The 22,181-nt window shown below is 37.1% G+C and overlaps 1 protein-coding gene across 7 annotated transcripts in view; it reads left to right on the plus strand.

The window, feature by feature from the left end:
* The window catches only part of AP3S1 (adaptor related protein complex 3 subunit sigma 1), a 96,681-nt gene extending 78,714 nt beyond the window's left edge, over positions 1–17,967 (plus strand). For all 7 annotated transcript variants that reach the window (XM_072597106.1, XM_072597108.1, XM_072597107.1 and 4 more), the window contains 2 exons: positions 8,002–8,109; positions 17,351–17,967. In XM_072597106.1, coding sequence (XP_072453207.1) covers positions 8,002–8,109; positions 17,351–17,479 — 237 coding nt within the window. In that variant the 3' untranslated portion in view covers positions 17,480–17,967. The remainder of the gene's footprint in view (positions 1–8,001; positions 8,110–17,350) is intronic.
* Positions 17,968–22,181: the final 4,214 nt, after the last annotated feature.

Below are 22,181 nucleotides of genomic sequence, written 5' to 3' on the forward strand. Positions count from 1 at the left end.
ATATGTGTATACATACAGTCAATCTTCAACTTTAGCAGGGGTAACATTCCTAGAAAACTACGTAAACATCAAAAATGAAAATGCTGATACACTGAACCTATGGGAAATAAGGGGTGGGTTAGGTTCCCCCAGCCACAAAAATTGTAATCTTTTGTTAGAGATTGCTGAAAATGCACTTTTCTGCATGCAGTTCTTAATAACAAAACATTAATTCTTATAATATATACTCCTCCTAACATAGTAACCATGAAATAATTCGTAAAATGAAGTACATACACACACACAAACCCAGTAACATGCAATTCTACATTCTCAGTAGAATTCTGTGACCTTTTGTGCTAACATCTAAAAAAAATGTTATTTCAAACAATATTCACTTTTCATAACGCATGCAATCTACAGTACCAAAAATATTGTGAAACAAAATTCTCAAAACTAAAACATTTTTAAGCCTGAATCTTTCCTTTGACTGTGTCAGATGCCAGTTTTAGGACGTTGGACTGTATGCTACACTGCTGCAAGCTTCTCTCCCTTAGCTGACCAAAACCAAGGAAAAAGTTGCTGAGACTTTAATTGCTGCTGTAGGAGGACACCAAGGCTGACAAGATCTCGGCATCACCTCTGACACTCTGAACTTCAGAGCTGGTGGATGGCATTGAACATTATGAAGAATGTACCACCTTGAAATATTTATCCTATCAGCATACTTGATGGCACAGTGAGTGGGTAGAGTGCCAGCCCTGGAGTCAGGAAGATCTGAGTTCAAATCCATCTTCAGATGCTTACTGTGTGACCCTGGGCAAGTCACTTAACCCTGTTTGCCTTAGTTTCCTTATTTGTGTAATGAGCTGGAGAAGGAAATGGCAAACCACTCCATTACCTTTATAGAGAAAATCTAAATGGTGTCACAAAGAGTCAGACACAACTGAACAGCAAGAACAGTTAGTTACCAGCAGCTCCGCAAACTTGTGTGCATCATGCCTCTCATTTTTTCTGTGTTGCACATAGCCATGAATGTACATGGCTGACAATGCAAAAGTGAAAATGAAGTTACTAATAAAACCACACGTGCTTCAAGTCATGAAAGTTAAACACAAATGTTTAGCGTTGACTTATAAGTATATATAAACAGCTCTGCCTCACTTAAATACCTAAATTCACTTAAATTCACTCTGGCAAGTAAAGATATCACCCTCCTGATGTCATCGGTCCTCCTCAAGAATAAAGGACAAACCACAATATATAAAACACTTTCTTTTTTTTTTTTAAATTAATTTATTTAACTTTTAACATTCATTTTCACAAAATTTTGGGTTACAAATTTTCTCCCCTTTTATCCCCTCCCCCCACCAAACACCAAGCATTTTAATTGCCCCTATGACCAATCTGCTCTCTCTTCTATCATCCCTCCTCTGCCCTTGTCTCCATCTTCTCTTTTGTCCTGTAGGGCCAGATAGCTTTCTATACCCCTTTACCTGTATTTCTTATTTCCTAGTGGCAAGAACATTACTCGACAGTTGATCCTAACACTTTGAGTTCCAACTTCTTTACCTCCCTCCCTCTCCACCCCTTCCCTTTGGAAGGCAAGCAATTCAATATAGGCCAAATCTGTGTAGTTTTGCAAATGACTTCCATAATAGTTGTGTTGTATAGGACTAACTATATTTCCCTCCATCCTATCCTGTCCCCTATTACTTCTATTCTCTTTTGATCCTATCCCTCCCCATGAGTGTCGACCTCGAATTGCACTCTCCTCCCCATGCCCTCCCTTCTATCATCCCCCCCATCCTGCTTGTCCCCTTGTCCCCCACTTTCCTGTATTGTGAGATAGGTTTTCTTACCAAAATGAGTGTGCATTTTATTCTTTCCTTTAGTGGAATGTGATAGAGTAGACTTCATGTTTTTCTCTCACCTCCCCTCTTTGTCCCTCCACTAATGAGTCTTTTGCTTGCCTCTTTTATGAGAGATAATTTGCCCCATTCAATTTCTCCCTTTCTCCTCCCAATATATTTCTCTCTCACTGCTTGATTTCGTTTTTTTTTTTTTAAGATATGATCCCATCCTCTTCAATTCACTCTGTGCACTCTGTCTCTATGTATGTGTGCGTGTGTGCATGTGTGTGTGTGTACTCCCACCCAGTACCCAGATACTGAAATATTTCAAGAGTTACAAATATTGTCTTTCCATGTAGGAATGTAAACAGTTCAGCTTTAGTAAGTCCCTTATGACTTCTCTTTGCTGTTCACCTTTTCATGGTTCTCTTCATTCTTGTGTTTGAAAGTCAAATTTTCTTTTCAGTTCTGGTCTTTTCATCAAGAATACTTGAAAATCCTCTATTTCATTGAAAGACCAATTTTTCCCCTGAAGTATTATACTCAGTTTTGCTGGGTAGGTGATTCTTGGTTTTAGTCCTAGTTCCTTTGATTTCTGGAATATCCTATTCCATGCCCTTCGATCCCTTAATGTAGAGGCTGCTAGATCTTGTGTTATCCTGATTGTATTTCCACAGTACTTGAATTGATTCTTTCTAGCTGCTTGCAATATTTTCTCCTTGACCTGGGAACTCTGGAATTTGGCCACAATGTTCCTAGGAGTTTCTCTTTTTGGATCTCTTTCAGGCAGTGTTCTGTGGATTCCTTGAATATTTATTTTGCCCTCTGGTTCTAGAATCTCAGGGCAGTTTTCCTTGATAATTTCATGAAAGATGATGTCTAGGCTCTTCTTTTGATCATGGCTTTCAGGTAGTCCCATAATTTTTAAATTGTCTCTCCTGGATCTATTTTCCAGGTCTGTTGTTTTTCCAATGAGATATTTCACGTTATCTTCCATTTTTCTATTCTTCTCTCTTTGTTCTGTGATTTCTTGGTTTTGCATAAAGTCATTAGCCTCCATCTGTGCCATTCTAATTTTGAAAGAACTATTTTCTTCAGTGAGCTTTTGAATCTCCTTTTCCATTTGGCTAATTCTGCTTTTGAAAGCATTCTTCTCCTCATTGGCTTTTTGAACCTCTTTTGCCAATTGAGTTAGGCTAGTTTTCAAGGTGTTAATTTCTTCAACATTTTTTTGGGTCTCCTTTAGCAGGGAGCTGATCTGCTGTTCATGCTTTGACTTCATGTCTCTCATTTCTCTTCCCAGTTTTTCCTCCTTCTCTCTAACTTGATTTTCAAAATTCTTTTGAGCTCTTCCATGGCCTGAGCCCATTGGGTGGGCTGGGACACAGAAGCCTTGATTTCTGTGTCTTTGCCTGATGGTAAGCATTGTTCTTCCTCATCAGAAAGGAAGGGAGGAAATGCCTGTTCACCAAGAAAGTAACCTTCTATAGTCTTATTTCTTTTCCCTTTTCTGGGCATTTTCCCAGCCAGTGACTTGACCTCTGAATATTCTCCTCACACCCACCTCGCCTCCTGATCCTCCCAGCCAGCGTCTGGGGTCTGAGATTCAAATGCTGCTTCCAGCTTTAGGGCTTTTGGCGGGGGCAGGGCTGCTATTCAGTGTGAGATTAAGTTCAGGTGGTCAGGTCAGGGCAGGGCCGCCTCTCAGGCTCAGTTCCCTCAGGGGGTTTATGCACAGACCTTCCACAATGGATCCAGGCTCCTGCCCCCTTGCGGAGCCCCTGTCTGCAGCCGCCTCTCAGCTTCTCCCTCCGGGGGGGGGGCCTGAGTTATGGGGGCACCCCACTCCCCTCTCGACCCGCCAAAGAGACTCTCTCACCGACCCCCGTCACCTGTGGGTGGAGGGACTTGTGCGGCCGCTGGAGATCCCGTCCCTGAAGCCTGCTCGGATCTGCTTTTCTTGGTGCTGCGGCTGTGACAGGTCTGGGCTGGGCTCCGCGTCTGCAGCGCAATGGACCTTTTGCGAGAGGTTTGCAGGTCCCTCTGTGGGTGGAGGGACCCGCGTGGCCGCTGGAGATCCCGTCTCTGAAGCCCGCTCGGATCTTTTCCTCTTGGTGCCGCGGCCACGGCCGGGCTGCACTCAGCTCCCAGTCCCAGCGCCCAGTCCGCAGCTTGAAGGACCCCCCCGCGAGAGGTTTGCAGGTCTCTCCGGAACAGAAATCTCCCTCTCTCCAACGTTCCGTGGCCTCTGGGTGCAGAATTCGCCGTGAGTTACTTCCCTGTAGCCGTTCTATGGGTTGTGGGTTCAGAGCTATGTGTATGTGCATCTTTCTACTCCGCCATCTTGGCTCCGCCCCCCCCCCCATCCTCTTTCAAAGGAGGAAGCTATAAAACACTTTCTTTAGTGAGTAGGATACAGTAAAGATAATTTCACCTTTTACTGATAATTCAAAGTCGTTATACAAACATTAATTACTATATAGTGCTGTAACAGCACAAAGGCCAACACTACTCTATTTTTCTTCCATGACTCTTCTCTCACCTCCTTTACGATCAGATACTGCCATTTCTTATAGGGTGTGCCTCTAAGAAGCAGCAAACATTCACATTTCTATCTGGTCGTAGTTTAGGAGTCATAAGGAACTATTTGATCAGTCTAGCGAAATCAGTAACTAATTTTATATGCAATACTAAACCAATAGGTTTATGAAAGCTTAAGCTAGAATATATAATGGTAATATTGCTCCTTTTCTATATATAGCATTTTTGCAATTTTTTTTCTCCTGCTCTTCTAAGAATTTTTTGTTGCTAATTTCCAGGTTCACAACAATGTTAGAGAGGGCTCATGTTGCCAGCCATCTGAGCTCCTGATAAAATGCAAATATATGAAATGTTATTTCTCAGCCCATCCATTTTACTCACTTTCCTGATGTGTGTCTGTGTGTGTGTATACACAGACGCACAGACACACACTTTCCTTATAGATGCAGAATTCTGGAAAAGATTTTAAGGGGCTACTCAGTTAATTAGAGTACTTACCATACAACTTAATGTAAATAATGTGGTCTTTAAAAGTGTACTTACCAGATGGAAACTTAAAACCAGGAAAGGACAGCAAAAGAAGCATCCCTTGGGCCAGTGATGCTAAATGATGGGGGCCATGACATCACTCATGAAGATCACCCCTTAAGTTGTGGCAGGGCAGCAGTTTGCACTTACAGAGAGTGTACACACACATCTATAGAATTACAGGTCCTGAAGTATTCTTAAAATAGCAAACAATGCATTTAAAGTGCTTTTTTTTTTTCAAATTTATACTTTGGTGCTTTGGATTGTTTGTTTCAAAGATGTGTGTATACTTCCAGTTATATAAATCACAGTCCTATCTCTTCTTAACCTTTAGATCTTTTGTCTGTCTTTCTAAAGATCCTCCATAAATTATCTAAGAGGCCAGAAGCTTCTCTCACACTTCCAAATTTTGCTTTTTTCATATGTCAGGAATATTAATTTGTCATTCAGTGTGTTTGTGTGTCCTCTCCTTACTACCCAACTGACCACACCAGCTGGTCATGCATTTCCTTAATAATGTCTTTCAAATTTCTTCTGAGTGCATGTCAGGCTGCAGTCTATTTGCACCCACCTTGTCAGCACCTTTCTTGTTATGCCTAATTTGGATTGTTTGGAGATTTTGGTGTGCCATGATTGGCAGCAGTGTAAAACCCTACTGGTGGGAAGGGGCAGCTGTGTGATACAGTGGCTAGACTGAAACTGACCTCAGACACTTACTAGCTGTGTGATCCTAGATAAGTCACTTAGTCCCATTTGCCTCAGTTTCCTCATCTGTAAAATGAGCCAGAGAAGGAAATGGCAAAACCAGTCTAGTATTTCTGCCAAGAAAACCCCCAATGGGGTCACAAAGAGTCAGACAGGACGAATCACAAAAATAACCCAATATAAAGGCCTGGGCTTCTTGTGGGAGCAGGTAATTTGGTATCAACCGTTCGCACAGTTTCTCAAATGCCATTTAGCCTAATTTTTACTTGCTGCTCCATCAGTCTATAATAGAGATAGAGAGTGTGTGTGCATGCATGCATGTGTGTATATTTGTGAAGTTTGAGAAGCAGCCTGGTGTAGTGGATGGAGAACCAGCCTCAGAGTTCAGGAGACCTGGATTCAATACCTGCTTCTCACACATCCTGGCTGTGTGACCTTAAGTTATTTACTTAGTGCTCCAGGCAACTCTGGCAGTAAATTGCAGAAGAATCAGTCTGCTGCATTGGTAGAAGTTTCGTCGTTGGAAACTCTCTATACTAATGAAACCAGAGACTTAGTTCCTCTGTTCACCCCGTGTTTCACCCTGACCCCCAAATAAGAGGACACTTCCATAGGCTGCCTACCAATGGCATATTATGGACTAGGTAATATATCATTTTTTATCCACATGGCTCAGCTAGAAGATCTTTGAAGCGCGTCCACATAGATCTCTACTTTGTGGGAATGTGAATATCTGGGAGGGAAATCAAAATTTATTTCCTGATTTTGCACGTGAGGAAAATGAGGCCTAGCGAAATTAAATGATTTGGCCAAGGTCACAGGTAATAAATAGCTGCACTGGTATTGATGTATTAGATAAGAGGGTGGGGCTTGGTGTTAGGAAGATCTAGATCTTTACTATCTAAAGCCACAGTTCCTTCATCTGTACAGTGGAGGTTAGAGGGAGTGGGGTTGGACCGGGTGAATTCTGAGGGCCCTTCTTGCTCTGAATCTTTTATCCTGTGATTTGAACCAGGGTTTTCTGGGTTCATATCCAGTGCTCTTTCATGTAAATGTAATGTGACATATTTGTGGAACTAAATACAAATGTTGAAGGATAAAATGAGAATAAATCTGAGGGCACTTTGAATTCTTATAATAAAGGTATTAGAATAAAACGTCATTAATTCAGACTATAAAATCAGGAGGGGCATACATAAGATGGGGAGGGGCTGTTTAAACTCTAATGAAATATGCTTTTCAGATATTTTCAAGCCATTTAAATGTATATGCAGAAATTGTGTTGTGTTATTCTTATCTGTTCATTAAAACAAATCCCCTATGGATTTTTATTTTATACCATTGTTAATTTATTCTTTGCTGGTGGATATGCTGCATGCACACACACACTCTCTCTAAATGTGTATTATACATGTATGTTGTAGTAGTTTTCCAATTGTGTCTGACACTTCAAGACACCATTTGGGGTTTTTTTGGCCAAGATACTGGAGTGGTTTGCCTTTTTCTTCTCTAGTTCATTTTACAGGTGAGAAAGTGAGGCAAATAAGGTTTTTGTTGTGAATACATCCTTTTAAATAGACAAACAAATGAAAGAGAGCCTCCTATAGAAGAGTGTGTCACACTGAATAAATTTCAATTAATATTTTCCAGGAGGGTAATTTGATGCCTCCAGAATGCTTATTTTTCTTAATAAATTATTACATGATAGCAGTGATATCATTAGAACTTCTAAGTTATATGATGTTTTGATGCATAAACTACTTTTGCAGAAAATATTGTGCAAGTTTAATTTATTTTAAAGTCATCTTGTGTTCTTGTTTTCATCAGATCTTGTCCACTTGGTTTGTTAAAGTTATCCAAATGCATTATAGCTATCTCTGTGTCCTTGCCTATGATTAAACAACTCACATTCCTAGATTGCTATCAGATTTTAGAAAATACTTTCCTCCCAACAACCATGTGATAGAAATGGTGTAGATGTAATGCCCATCTTAGAGATAAGGAAGCAGAATCTTGGAGACATTGGCCTGAAGTCAATTGAGGAAGGCAGAAACTCACTATGTTTTGTTGGGGACAAGGGACTAATATCCTTTTTAAAGTCCTTTTTGTAGAAGGGCATCCTTTTATTCCTTATTTGCATAGGCCTTTTTTATTTTCATGCTTTAGTTTTTCTGTGTCCATTCTTACTACGTATCAATAACACATTGGTTAGTGAAAGGGAAGTCTTCCCTCCATTGACTCAGAAGGGCATTAAGCTCTTTCCATATGAAGCTATAACCCAGCAATGATAAACAATCATCATTCCAAATATTAACTTTAACACCACTTCTGAAAACAGACCACCAGGTATGACAAAATTGCATCTTTTTAATTAGTCTGCATTTTCTCCCTTTAGGTCCACAATATTCTGGCGGAAATGGTGATGGGGGGAATGGTTTTGGAGACCAACATGAATGAAATTGTTACTCAAATTGATGCTCAAAATAAACTGGAGAAATCTGAGGTAAGTTTTGGAAGGACCCTCGTGGATTAAGGTTTCCAAAGCGTGATCATAAATAAAGCATGATCTGCAGCTTTTGCTGTGTGTCCTTCAGCCCTACCCCTAAGCTGGCCTGCTTGCTCTGCTAGAAAATGGCCCATGTATATGGATAGTGTAGTTAGAGTTCTGGGGCTGCTGCATAGTGTAATAACCAGATATAAACTTCCTTTAACCAAAGCAATATCTATTTTAAGAGTTCTAACCCCTGAGCCCTGCTGCTCAAGTCTTTGGAGTGCTTCTTGCCATGATGGAATCCAGTATCTTTTCTGAAATGTTTTAAACAGTAATTGAAGCTTCCTTATAAAGGAAACCCTAGAACTAAGCCTTTTTTTAAATAATTAAATTCTGCTTAATAAAGATGGTTTTTAGAAGAAAAGGGTAGGGAGGGTTTGTGTGTGGAGAAATGTTTCAAGCCAAAATAGATGCTTCACAAACCTGATCGTACATTGAAAGATACCTGCCTTGTCTAGCTATTGGAGCATTTGTACTGCACTGGATTCTTGGGAAAGATTTAGCATAATGTTGATGACCCATCCAGTGGGGTTTGGATTCACTTATAACTGTTAGATTGATTGGAGCCAACCTGACCTTTAACAAGGAAACCATAATTTTGCTGGCTCTGCTTATCTCCTACCTTCCAGACACAGGCCAGCATACCTGTGGCATGTGGTCCCAAGGGACCAAGTGGTTTCTCAAGGTTCATTCTTGATTACTTTGGAAAAGACAGCTATTAACATTGTAACTATTTGGGGATGTTTGTAGCTGTCAGTCTTTAAAACTGTATCCATATTGGCAAAATGATTTGAAAAATATTGTCTTGTAGTTCTTAACAAAATCTCAAATGTTTGCATCTTTTAAAATGTAAACTTGCTACTAAACTGTCAATTTCCAAAGAAAACCAATCAACTTGTTACTTAGTAGAAACTTGTGAAGTTAATGTAAATCTTTTTCAGCATTAAAAAAGTCAATTTAATACTTTTTCACTTGGAATGAATAAAGCCATTGGCAGATAAGTATGGAATTTAGGGAGACTCCAAATTCTGTTTTAAAAAAATGCTCCCCTTCCCCTGGGATTTAATTTAAAACGGAATTATAATCCTTATTTTCTTTCTTCTGTAACGCATGCTTCCTTTATCTTCCAAAAGACAGTCATTCTTCTTAGCAGCCATGTTTATGATACATAGAGAAGATGTATTTGTTATTAATTATTTTAAGAAGCAGTATGTATTTTCTGGGTCAATTAGAAAAGAGTTGTAGACATGCATTTTTGAAATGAAAAAACTCCATAAATAGGAGTAGTGTAGATAAAGTAGCCAAAAAGGGTATTGTAAATGATCTAATGCCAGCATATTTATATGTAACATGGTTAAAGTATAGAATTTAGAAAGTCTGCTTGTAGAAATATGTGAAATGTGTATAATCCATTAACATTGTTTTTGAATCTGTGTAGCTAAGAATCTGAAGAAGCAAGAAAAACTTTAAACAAATATGTAATCTTCTTAAAATGAATTTATGGTAACTTTTGAATCTTATGGCATCAATTGTAAAAGAAAAATACATTTTGAGTGCTTGTATGGAATGTACTTTTAAGGTGCTCATTGGAGTTGACCTGATTTTCTTTTCTCTCTGATGTGATATTTCATTAGCTTTTGGGGGGTTTATACCCTACTTTCAAAAATATGGGAGGTAGAATCCAGTATGTTTCTCTAAATCTGTATACATATATAATGTTAAATTGAAGTAGAAAAGGGAGCACTTAGGTGGTGCAGTGGAGAGAACACCAACCCTGGAATCAGGAGGACCTGAGTTCATCCAGCCTCAGACACTTATCAGCTGTGTGACTCTGGCCAAGTCGCTTAATCCCTTACAAAAATTAAGTAGCCAAATACCAACAATAATTATGTAATGAAGACTATTTTTAATAGTTACATGACTTTTTTGGGGAGCTAATGAGGTAATTTTTCTCACCATAGAAAGCAGTAAATACAAGAGAAAAAAAGTCAAAAGTCAATATGTAAAGTGGTGGATGAAAGTTACTTTGTAAAGCACATTATTAAAATTCTGGGTTGTTTTTTTTTTAAAGTTCTGGGATTTTTTTTTTAAAGCCATTCACAGATATTGTACTATATAAGCTAGCTTGTAATTCTGCTTAAGACTTACAGAACTGATTCATCAACCATCAGTTATGTGTTTACCAATTAATAACTGCTACCAAATCAATTTTCCTTTTTGTCCCTTATGATTAGGTGTATATTAACATTTTTAAATTAAAAGACAGACTACAATATACAAAATTTTAAACAGTTTTTCTATTTGTAATAGTTCTTAATAGCATTTTGAGTCATAGAAATATAGCTGTTTATTTCAGATTGTGTGCTTTTAACCATTAATATTAAAAGTTATATTGGCCTTGTCCATACTAGTGTTCAGTAATCTCTTCCCTCTATATTAGTCTTAGGAGTAGTCAAATTTGGCTTCAGAAAAATGAAAACTAACAAAACCTTTCAAAGCATTTCTCATTTCCATATATGACTAAAGCATTTTTGATTCAGCAAGTATCTTTAGAAAGTGATCTGCATTTATTTTAATGGAAATACGCCTTAGCCATCTGAATTAAAATGGAATTTGCTTTGTGAGTGAAAATATATTGAGAGATTAAATTGAAATTCAGTGAAAGGTTTAAATTTCATGATTAAAACTGGTTACCATGATTTTTAAAGTATTTGTACAAGTAATATTTTTAGAGACCAATTTTATCTTTTAAAAATTACTTAATGTATATGTAAAATGTAACTTGAAAGTTATGCAAAGTTATGCAAAATCTCCTTTGCATTTTCTGAAATTAAAGATTTTGCCACCTATCCTAACCATTGCAACAGCTCTTATAGTTCTGGGCCAAAAGGACCCTATTTTCTGTTATTTAGGTCAGTAGTATAGAAAATACTGTTGAGACTTAGGCAAATCCCTCTTTGCTCAACATTGTCCCCATTTGAGAAGGAGCAAAAATAGCCCCTGAATGAGTTTCCTTCCAACCACTGTGCTTTAAATTATCTCTGCAACTGGAGAGAGGAGGATTTAAGCTGGGGAGGACGGGGCTTGGGAATCTAAAGGACTCCTCTGGGGGGCGGAGGTAGGTGGGTGCGGAAGGGGAGATTTGGTTAGTCCTTGTGTGTATGATACAGAGTGTGGTCGTTAAGAGGGTAAGTTGGGTATGGATTTAGTCTCTACATTTTGAAGACAGTCCTCGTTTTTCCGAACCTCCTGATCTTTCTAGCCCTTTCATTCTTCTCTCTTACAGACCTTTATCTTTCAGTCTCCCAGACAGGACAGGTAGACAAGGTATTGCTGACTTTGAGAAAAAAAAATGTGCTTTTAACAAAGGGAAAGCAAAATGATGTCAAAAGGCAATAAATTATTTAGGCCAGACTCAAAAATTCTTTATGTTAATGAACCCATACCAGTCCCTTGTAGCCTCTTTTTCATGCTAGTTCCTTCTTGTAGTTCCCTCATCTTTTATTGGACTTAGTATTTACTAGCACATCGTTGTTGTCATGTTCTGTTTTGTCTGCCTGTGTTGTAGAATGAAACAGTTTAATTTTTTTTAACATTGTCATTTAACCGGCACATCTGTAGAATGACAATCTAATTTGTGTGTAGATGTTTGGGGACTTGGGGGAGAGGCATCATATGGCAGAACCAGTCTAATAATTTACCTGTCACAGACATTTTCATTTCTCAGTCTCCAAATCAGGTATCTCATTGTTTATAAAAATATCTTGCTGAATTTGGAAGTTAATAAATCATAAAATAAAAACCAATCCTTTGGGTCCTTGTGTATGAAACAAGAAAAAGAGAAGTTTGAGGGTAGTTCACAGGTGAACAGTACAGCATTTTTTTCCAAATAGTTTCCAAACCTGAAAGTCTTCGCAGTCACAAACAAGTATATGTTAGAGGTGGCTTCCTTGCAAATATCAGAGTTAGAAACCCTCCAAAATTTTTGTTATTTGGTGGTTTTGCCAGTTCACGTTTCTAAAGCACTTAGTAGTTTACAGAGCACTCTGGTCACAACTGTGAGATAAGGTAGTGCAAATATCCTTAGCCTGCAAACTGAAGTTCAGAGAGATTCTGCCTTGCCTAAATTCATACAGCAAGTGACAGAGTAATCACTCAGAAGCAAGTTTTGTGTAGTGTTCTTTTTACTACACCACACTGCCTGGATGAAAGAGATTTCCACCATTTCAAATGGGTGGTCCTACTAAATAGTGATGGATCTTAACATCCAAACAGCATAAATGATGGAGGGTGAGGCCAAGAGATGCCCTGTTTTATACTGGCCAGTCCTTTGTAGGTATCCAATTTAACATTATATTACACTGTATATTTACAGAGATCTTTAGCCTAATTATTCGCTAAAAATTTGAAGAAAGTTGTTAATTCTGATGTGAATGTTTATAGGTGGAATATTAAACACTGGCCCCAAAGAAAAGAGCACTCCACTGACCTAGAATTAGAGTTTTAGAGAATTAGAGAATAGGCTGCCTCCTGTTCCTTTTAACCAAGTACTTCAATGGGTAGTTCATATTCAAAAGTAAAGATGTTGAAAATGTTCACCTTACTCGAAAATATATTTTCAAAATCTGCAGATATTTTGTTAATGATTTGGGGTCTGAAACCATTTAGTAGTATGTTTGATAAGGCTGGTATTTCCCATACCAGTCTTTTCGATCAAAATTATGGTATTATGGTATCACCTTACCAGCATTTATTTAGAAAGGTGGAGAAAAGTTTTAAAATATATAAACTGTTTGCAACTACCATCTTTATTATGCAGTACTTTCAAGTTGGAAGAAATCTTTAAAGATGGTAGGAAAATATTTTTACTTCTTAAAGAAAATATCTAATGCACTAGTCTTCCTTTCCTTTCCAGTAAATGCTTAACTATTTATTGCATAAGGAAAGGGGGCTTGCAGGATCTTCGAAATCTTAGGAATGCTGCTTTTTGAGTTCTGCTTGCACATATTCTGTTTATTTTTGGGTCTGGCACTTTAAAAACAAAACCAAAACCAAATCATACCCATCCATTACTATCTTTGTGATTCAGGTGCTTGAAATTTCCAAGAGTATGTCTGTAGAAGTCTTCTCTCTGTTTGGCCTCATTTGGATATACTTGCAGACCTCATTTTGTTTCCTTTCTCTTAATTCTGTTCCTTTATTTAATCTCATGGGAGAGAAAACATGGTCATTCTTTTATATCCTGTGCATCATTCTTTCATCCAATTCATAATCTTACTGCTTCAAACTCATGTCTTTATTTTGGGAAGTGAGAATGGTAAAGTATGCCAGCCTTAGTAGTACAGTATGGATGGATGGAAACAAGTTATTTCTCCAGTAGCTTTTCATTCTCCATTATTGTGGCTTCATATAAATTATATTTTCTTGAATCTTTGAGTGCTAACTAATATGATTAGAGGCCAGCCTAATTTCCATCAACTATTTTAAGATATATACATCAAATTTGTTTGATTCTTGTAAATTTTTAATGTTCTAAAAAGGATTGGGAATTTTTATTTGCTTTTACATATTAATTGCCTTTGTGCATCAATAGGATATTCTTTTTCTGAAAGAAAATTATCCCATTAGCAATGAAAATTACTTTAAATTTCCATTTTACTGAATTACCTAATTTTCTATTCAACATATTTCTTTTCTTTGGCTTCAACTAATTGTTAACGAGTTCCTGAGGACCCTTCCATCTCTAGGGCAATGACCCTGTGATCCAATTTTTTCCCTTTTAATAGGAAACTAAAAGGCAATTTTATTTCATCATTTCTTATATTATGTAAATAAAATTCTTGTATAAAGTAAGATTTTATGGATCTACATTTATATTTACATATATATATGACTACTGAGAGTTTACTTAAGAACCTGGCTTAAGAGTACTGGCTGCCTTAGTGTAATTTTAGAATTTTTTACCACATTTTTATTGTCCCACTTTCCAACTCTCCCAAACAATATTCCAGTTCAATTAAAAATAAGTAGGGTTAGTAATTCTGATTTGATTTCTTTTATCCTTCATGCCATTTGATTTTATATTGTACGGTACCAAAATATTGAACATACTTGAGAAATAATTTGTATTCTGTGAATTCATTTGTGTGTTTTAAGTAGTTGTCATCCTCTGCATGTTTATGGGCTTGTTGCTTATGTTTAGAAGAATTATAGTTCCTCGGGCTTCATGACTTTTTTAGCAGTTTTGCATATTGAGGGGCTATGTATGACACAATTGTGTTATTTGAAATTAATTGTACCGAATTGACCATATATACATTCTCATTAGCAGCCAACAGCAGCCATTAGCAGGATATCATCACTGAGACCATGTTTGCAAAGAAACAACTTAATCTAATGCAAAGTACAAGGATACATTTACTACTCACCTGTTCTAGGCCCAAGTTCAGATTTACCTGCTTCCTACTACAGAATATTAGGAAGGCTTGGTATCCATTTATTTTAATGCTGAAGGAATTACTTTACAGTTTATAAAAATGGAGGCTTGCCATCCAATAAAAATATTCTATGGATAACATCCTTTTAGAAGTTCACTATTACTTTAGTGTCTAAACTAAAGTTTTTTATTAGGTTTTTTTAGTAAAGTCTGTTCGTCTTTTGTTGGAACATTATATAACTCAGTTTTGAGAACGTGAAAACTTGGAGAACTGTTATTACAGAAGGCTATGGGAAATCAGCATGGCAATTTGAAAAATTACAAATTTTTTCAGCTTGGAAAAAAGATCATAGTTCCAGAAAGTCTGTATGATTTTGTAAAATAACTTCATCTCCCTTTGCAATCAACATACTTTTCGACACAAAAAGGGAAATCTGAAAGAAGTTATACCAGCTTTTATTCAGGGATCTCTTTTTAACTGAAACCATCCGAATTATGGTAGATGAAAGATGAACTTAAAAGAGTCTGTCCTTGGTGTAATATGTAGTATGCTAAACAACATTCCATTGTTTTTCCACTCTCTTGGGGGCGGGAGACAGAGTACTGTAATCAGTATAAAAAGGATAGCTTCAGGTAGGTAAAATGCATAGTGTTCTGTCAGTTTTTAGTTGTCCATTAATGAAAACAATTAACCTACATTAAATTAAGATAATTGAGTGCCTCAACCCAAATCTTCACTTAATTGGGGTTAGAGGGTCTTCATCTATGACATCAACATGACTTTTCTGTTTACAATCTCACCCATAATTGTCTCTGTGGGCCATCTGTCAATTGATGACTTTGGTGGTCCTCCCATTATTTTCATTTTAAAATTAATAATCCATTACTTTTTTTCATTTCTTACGAGTAATTTCATCCTTTATTCAGAAAATACTTTACACTGCCCTGTTTTGTGTTGGTCAAGATTTTTTCAGATGAAATATCTTTTAAAAAGGGATAGATTCATATAAGATCATTCCTGTGTTACTGTTTGAGCTCTTAGCAGACAAAAGGAACTTTAGACTCTGTGTTTCTGTTAAATTGACATTGTAGTTGGCATTTCTTACCTATATTTTTCATTGCACTACTGGAAAATTTGATGCATTTTGGGTTTTTTGTTACTTTCATCAGCATTCATGCAAATTGATGCCAAAGTCAGATGTTTTAAGGCTAATTATGAAACACTTTTGAATAAATATTAGTGAGACCTATTTGGTCAACAAATTGCTTCCAAACTTAAGGATAGATAATTTTTTTGCTTTTTGTTTCATGTTTCTTTTATCCTAATAACTTCTTTTTAAGGCTATTTTAAAATATTCAGTTCATATGATGAGAGCAAAGAATTTTGCATGTGGTTTAATTAATTAACCTATCCCTCTATTTGCCAGTAGTGCTCTGTACTGGAAATAATTAAACTGAAATTATCATGAGCACATTTATGAAGAGATACTAATGAAGTCTCTACCTCTGGACTTATGCTTATTAAAGTAAACTTATGTGTTAAATTTTTGCATCCTATAATATTTTTTAAAAATTTTTTGTTTTTATAGTCAAGGATTACAGGTTATCCTCTTGCCTGCTAACTAAGAAAATATTTTCAGGCATACTATTTTCAGGTTAAAATAATTTGTGTAAAATATGTATTGAAAAGTGCTAGAATTTCTCTATATGAACTTGGACAGATCTTTCCAAGTTTAGAAAATAGATTTCAAAATGTCATTATTTTGAAATGTTTTAGAGATTTAACATGATCAGTAGATTTCAGTTTTGACGCTGTCATATAAAACACATTTATCAATCATACTTTTACAGTAAATACTTAGAAAAACAGTCTCTGAACCCGACTTTTCTATAAGACCTTACTGTGTCTTATGTTTCAGAAGATTAGGGAAGGAACTGGTAATTTTCCTGGCGTAGAGGACTCCTTGGTGAGGAAACTCCCTCTACCAGTGTAGGTTAACATTTTCTCTGCAGCTTATCATTTTAGAGAGTTTACATGGCTCATCCAGGGTCACACTGCCTGCCTGTCTGTCTGTCTGTCTGTCTATCTATCTATCTATCTATCTATCTATCTATCTATCTATCTATCTATCTATCTATGTGTGTCTGTCTGTCTGTCTGCTTATCTGTCTGTCAGTCTATCAATCTACCTGTAGATATAGATAGCTATAGATACATAGAGAGAGATACACACACATATCAGATATGGGACACTGCTATGTCCTGCTCATGATTCTAAAGATTTCAGTAGTAAATGGTGATTAAATTATAATACACCCATGAAATCATGATAATTGTACAGATAGGATTCTTGGCTAACCTAAGATACCCAGGTGACTAAAGTGAATGACATTATCTATGATGACAAGAAGTAGTGGGATTTAGGCTATGTTTAATTCTGCTTTAAAATGTCTCACTAGTTATTTATCAGTTTAACATATCCTTTAGAGATTCTCCCTTTTCCCCTCCCATTTATATTCAGTTACCATTGCATGTAATTCACTATATTTTAAAATGTGTGAGTTGTTTTCTCTTTATAGTTTAGTACTTCAAAGTAACTCATCTCATACAAACCAAAACTACCATCTGGTCCTTTTAATCTTGTTATCTGAAATGCTTCGTCACTGTCTTCCATTGTGTACACCAGTTTTGTGATGAATTACATCTGAGTTAGACATTTTCTTTTTTGTTTTTCCTTTTATTTACCTCTATATACAGGCTGGCTTAGCAGGAGCTCCAGCCCGGGCAGTATCCGCTGTAAAGAATATGAATCTTCCTGAGATCCCAAGAAATATTAACATTGGTGACATCAGTATAAAAGTGCCAAACCTGCCCTCTTTTAAATAAAAAGGCTACTCCCAGGTAAAATCCAGGAGGGAAAAAAGTCATCTAGGTTTACCATGCAATTGTTTACCAAAAAAGAGGAAGAGAGTCTTAATTTTTGCTGTTGGATTGATTTAAGAAAAGGTATCGTATAGAATTGTGTATAAAATCAGTATATTAAGATGAATGTTGCTTTTGTCTTGACTCAGTGATTTTTAAGGAAATGAGTATCCCTGCGTGATTTTTTTTCTAAATTACATTCCTATGCCCTCATAAGGCACGTCGTCTTGGTTGCTACAGTATTTTGAAAATGTATTTATGGTATTCCTTTATTATGTACAACCCAAAATATTGGGGCATTTTGTATATTTCATGGAATTCTATGAATACAGCATTCCTTAACTCTTCCTACCATTTGTCATGATTATTTAAAACTACGTATATGTTGCATGAAAATATTTTGTTCTTTTTTAGAAAACAATAAACTCCAAATTCACTGGACTTGTAAACTATCTATTTGTTTGAAATCTCATTTGGCAATAAAATCGTGTTTTCCTGTTGCTCAGCAAAATTATAACTAAAATTATGTATTTTACCATTGCTTTAAAATTAAGTCGGTGTGCTATTGATTGCTACCAACATTACAAATGTTTGAAATCTTAGTAAATTAGTAAGGAATCTACTGAGCTATTTCACGCTGTTCAAGGTATAGAATATACTCTTTAGTAGAGGGTTTATATTATATTATTCTAACCAAGATCTTATCCTTATGCATTCCAGAGAGAAAATTATAAGATGTAGGTTAATTTTACCCATTATGTTTGGAGCCATCTCACTTTTGACTTCTTTCAGATGAGGGAAAGTAATCTCAATAAATAATTAACTCAGTTGGTGTCCCCACCTCCCTATCCGCTCAGATGCAGGTGTTAACCTTACTTCTTTCACAATGTGAAGGGTGGGTTACTGTGGCTCTCTCTAACCTCCAAAGCCTCAGGCTGTAGTTTCACTTTTTGGGTCATATTTTCTCTTCAGTGTATGACAAGGTGAATGTATATCCCAAATTTGACCAGTGCTTACTCACCATCTTCATCAATTTTCAAGTTTCCTATTCCTAAAATTTTGCTGTCTGTATTCTTGTTCACTTATTTCAGTCTTGTCTGACTCTTTGTGATCCCTATTTGAGGTTTTCTTGGCAAAGATACTGGAGAGGTTTGCCGTTTCCTTCTTACAGCTGGTTTTCCAGATGTGGAAACTGAGGCAAACAGGGTTAAGTGACTTGACCAGAGTCATACACAGCTAGTGAGTGTCTGGGGCTGGATTTGAACTCAGGTCTTCCTGACTCCAGACCCAGAGTTCTATCCACTCTAGTGCCCCCTCTCACTTCTTACTGTACCCCATCCTACCTGGTTTTTTCCCATTGTTCATTCACTTATACTATAAATGTTTATTGAATGTCACTTATGTCCAAGATATTGTTGTAGGCCGCATTTCCCTTCCTTTCTTGGATAGCTGGGTCATTCACATTCTTGTTTTAATGCTCAGGTGCCCTGGTCTCTCCCAGATCCTCCCATAATGTACCTCGGTATTGCTCTATATCCTTCAGTAAAGTCGAGGTAATTGGCAAGCCAGGAAACAGTGGAAGAACAAAAAAAAACCTCAGCTACATGTGGAATAGATCAGTATGCAAAGGGAGCAAAATCGTGTGGAGGCTTAATATGTTAGATTATGTAGGGATATGAGAGAAATTTTGCATTGAGAAATCTCAGTATCCTTCAAGATTGACTCTCCCCAGGACTGACATCTCATCAGTACTTGAATGAGACTGGAGAGCAGACCCATGACCTCCCCCTGAACCTCTCCCTCCCCCAGTTTCTTATCTTCTTTTTGTATGTTAAGCTCTTTAAAGGCAAGGACTGTTTTTTTTTTTAAAACTTGAATTTGTACCCCTAGTGCTTAGCACAGTGCCTGGAACATAGCAGGCATTTAATGCCTGTGGCCTGACGGCTTCCTGGAATCACTTGCAAGGTTGGGATGCCATTTACAGGGAGTCACATTCCAAGAATTTGCCTCAAGAAATGATGAAATTATTTAAGTTCTCGGGATTTTTAGGACTTGGAATGGACAATTTCACATAAATATCTGGTAAATATTTTCTGAGGTAATTAGTATCATGAGTGTTTGGGAACTGGAAAGCAGGCATCTAGATTGTCTTTTAGAGAAGAGGGATATTAGGTAAGGCGGTTATAAATATGGATTTAGAAGGGATCTTTTTTCCTTGGTGAGATTTCTAAGTATATCATTGACTTTTCTTTTATATGTACGTAAAAAGATCAGAAGAAGTAGTGGGGTGCGTGTGTGTGTGCGTGCGTGTGTGTGTGCGTGTGTGCGTGCATGCGTGTTGTGTGTGCGTGTGCATGCGTGTTGTGTGTGTGTGTTTTTGGCTACTGAGTGGGGAAATCTTAGCCAGAAGAATAATTTTTCGTTTACATAGTGCTCTATAGTTTATAAAGCACTTGCACATGTGATCCTTAGAAGAACTCCAGGCGATGGATTGGACAGGGCAAGTGTTGTAAAACAGTATGAGATGGTGCAGTGGATCGTGTGCTGGTCCTGGAGTCAGGAAGACTTCTCTTCCTGAGTTCATATCCAACTTCAGATGCTTACTAGCTGTATAACCCTGAGCAAGTCACTTAACTGTTTTCCTCAGTTTCTCATCTGTCCAATGAACTGGAGAAGAACATGGCAAACCGTTCCAGTATCTTTGCCAAGAAAACCCAAATGGAGTCATGAAAAATCACCAAACTCAAAAGCGACTGAACAGTAACAATAAAAAATTGAGACTGGAAAATATTAGGTAATCTGCTCAAGGTCAAGGCGGGTATCACAGCTGTAATTTTCGTGTGGATTTTCCAGCTCTGGATCTAGTCTCTTTCCCCTTTTATTGTACTCTTGGAATATCTGTATAAACACTCTAAAGAGAGACTGAAAGAGAAATGATTTTCAAGCTTCCAACAGGAAAAATATAAAACTATGAAGTTACATTTACTATTTAATGCTGATTTTAATGCTGAATTATGTTTCATTACCATTAAATGGATGGACAGAACTTTATATTTTATTTAGGCATTTGAACATCAAGATGAACCCCAAACTTGTGTATTAAAAAAGGAACAGAATAATCCCTACTTTAGTTTCAAATATAACAAAAAACTAAACCTTTCTGAGAACACATTATGAGTTGATTACTCAGAAGGAAAATGCCCTCTTAAAAAAAATAGTGGGACTTAATAGCCATTAAGAATTATTAGATTTGTTTTTCTTGGCACTGGAAAGAATGAGGAGCAGTGGGTAGAAGTTGCAGAGAATCAAATTTAGACTTAATGTAAGGAAAAACTTTCTAATTCAAGCTATTCTAAAGTGAAACAGGCTACCTTGGAAGACGGTGACAGAATCTCTTTCACTTATGTAACTCCGGGGAAATCACTCTCTCAGGGCCCCAGGTAACCCAGGAAACTGCAGACATTTGGTGACAGCATTGCTTAGAAGGAGTTTCTTCTCTAAGAATTCCCTGTAACAGTGAAATCACGCACCCAAATTTAAGAAAAAAAATTACTTAAATAGGATTGATATATATTACTAAAATAATACCTACAGGTTGTTAACATCATTTGGACACCATAGTAATAATACCTGTCATCCAGGGGTTTCTAACTCTGTGTGTGTGTGTGTGTGTGTGTGTGTGTGTGTGTGTGTGTGTGTGTGTGTGTGTGTGGTGTGTGTGTGTGTGTGTGTGTGTGTGTGTGTGTGTGTGTGTGTGTGTGTGTGATGGACCTCATTAGCAAGCCTCAGACTCCTTTTCAGAAGAGTGCTTTCAAATGCATGAAATACATAAGGTTATCAAAAACCTCAATTATACTAAAATACAGTTACCAAAATATTTATTAAAAAAGTTTCCATTCCCCTACATATTGCGTATCAGAATGAAGCAAAAGAATTTAGATTTAGAAAGAAAATTAAAGTGTACTTAACTCTTAATAAAAGTCCTCACTCCAGAGACTTTCAAGCGTGACAGCCCTTTCTGGGTCTGTGAAGTAGCCAGCGCAATTTGAAGTTTTAAAGAAGCTTATCCATTCTCTGCTGCCTTCAATAACTGTCTTCATATATATGTATAAATATAAGGAGAATAAATATTAAGTAGTTAAATTAAGCAGTTTCAAAGGCTGTTTCTAGTAGATATGAACTCAAGGAGAGAAGTCTTCCTGACTCCAGGACTAGCACACTATCCACTGCACCATCTCATACTGTTTTATAACACCTGCCCTGTCCATCTCCTGGAGCTCTTATAAGGATCACATGTGAAAGTGCTTTGTAAACTAGTAGTGGGCAGTCAGGAAGGATATACAAAGTGGTGCTTGGCCTATGTCTTGAAGAAAGAAAGGTTCTGTGAGGCAGAAATTCAAAGGAGAATCAGGGGCTGGGCTCAAATCCCATTCCTGATGGTTATGGGCAGGGGCAGTTAGTGGTGCAATGGACAGTGTATCAGGTCTGGACTCAGGAAGACTCATCTTTCCTAGTTTAAATCCAGCCTTAGACACTTACTGGCTGTGTGACCCTGGGCAAGTCACTTGACCCTGTTTGCCTCAGTTTCCTCATCTATAAAAGGAGCTGGAGAAGGAAATGACACAAACCATTCCAGTATCTTTGCCAAGAAACCCCCAAATGGGAT

This window comes from Notamacropus eugenii, chromosome 3 (assembly GCF_028372415.1).
Source record: "Notamacropus eugenii isolate mMacEug1 chromosome 3, mMacEug1.pri_v2, whole genome shotgun sequence".
NCBI classification, from domain to species: domain Eukaryota; kingdom Metazoa; phylum Chordata; class Mammalia; order Diprotodontia; family Macropodidae; genus Notamacropus; species Notamacropus eugenii.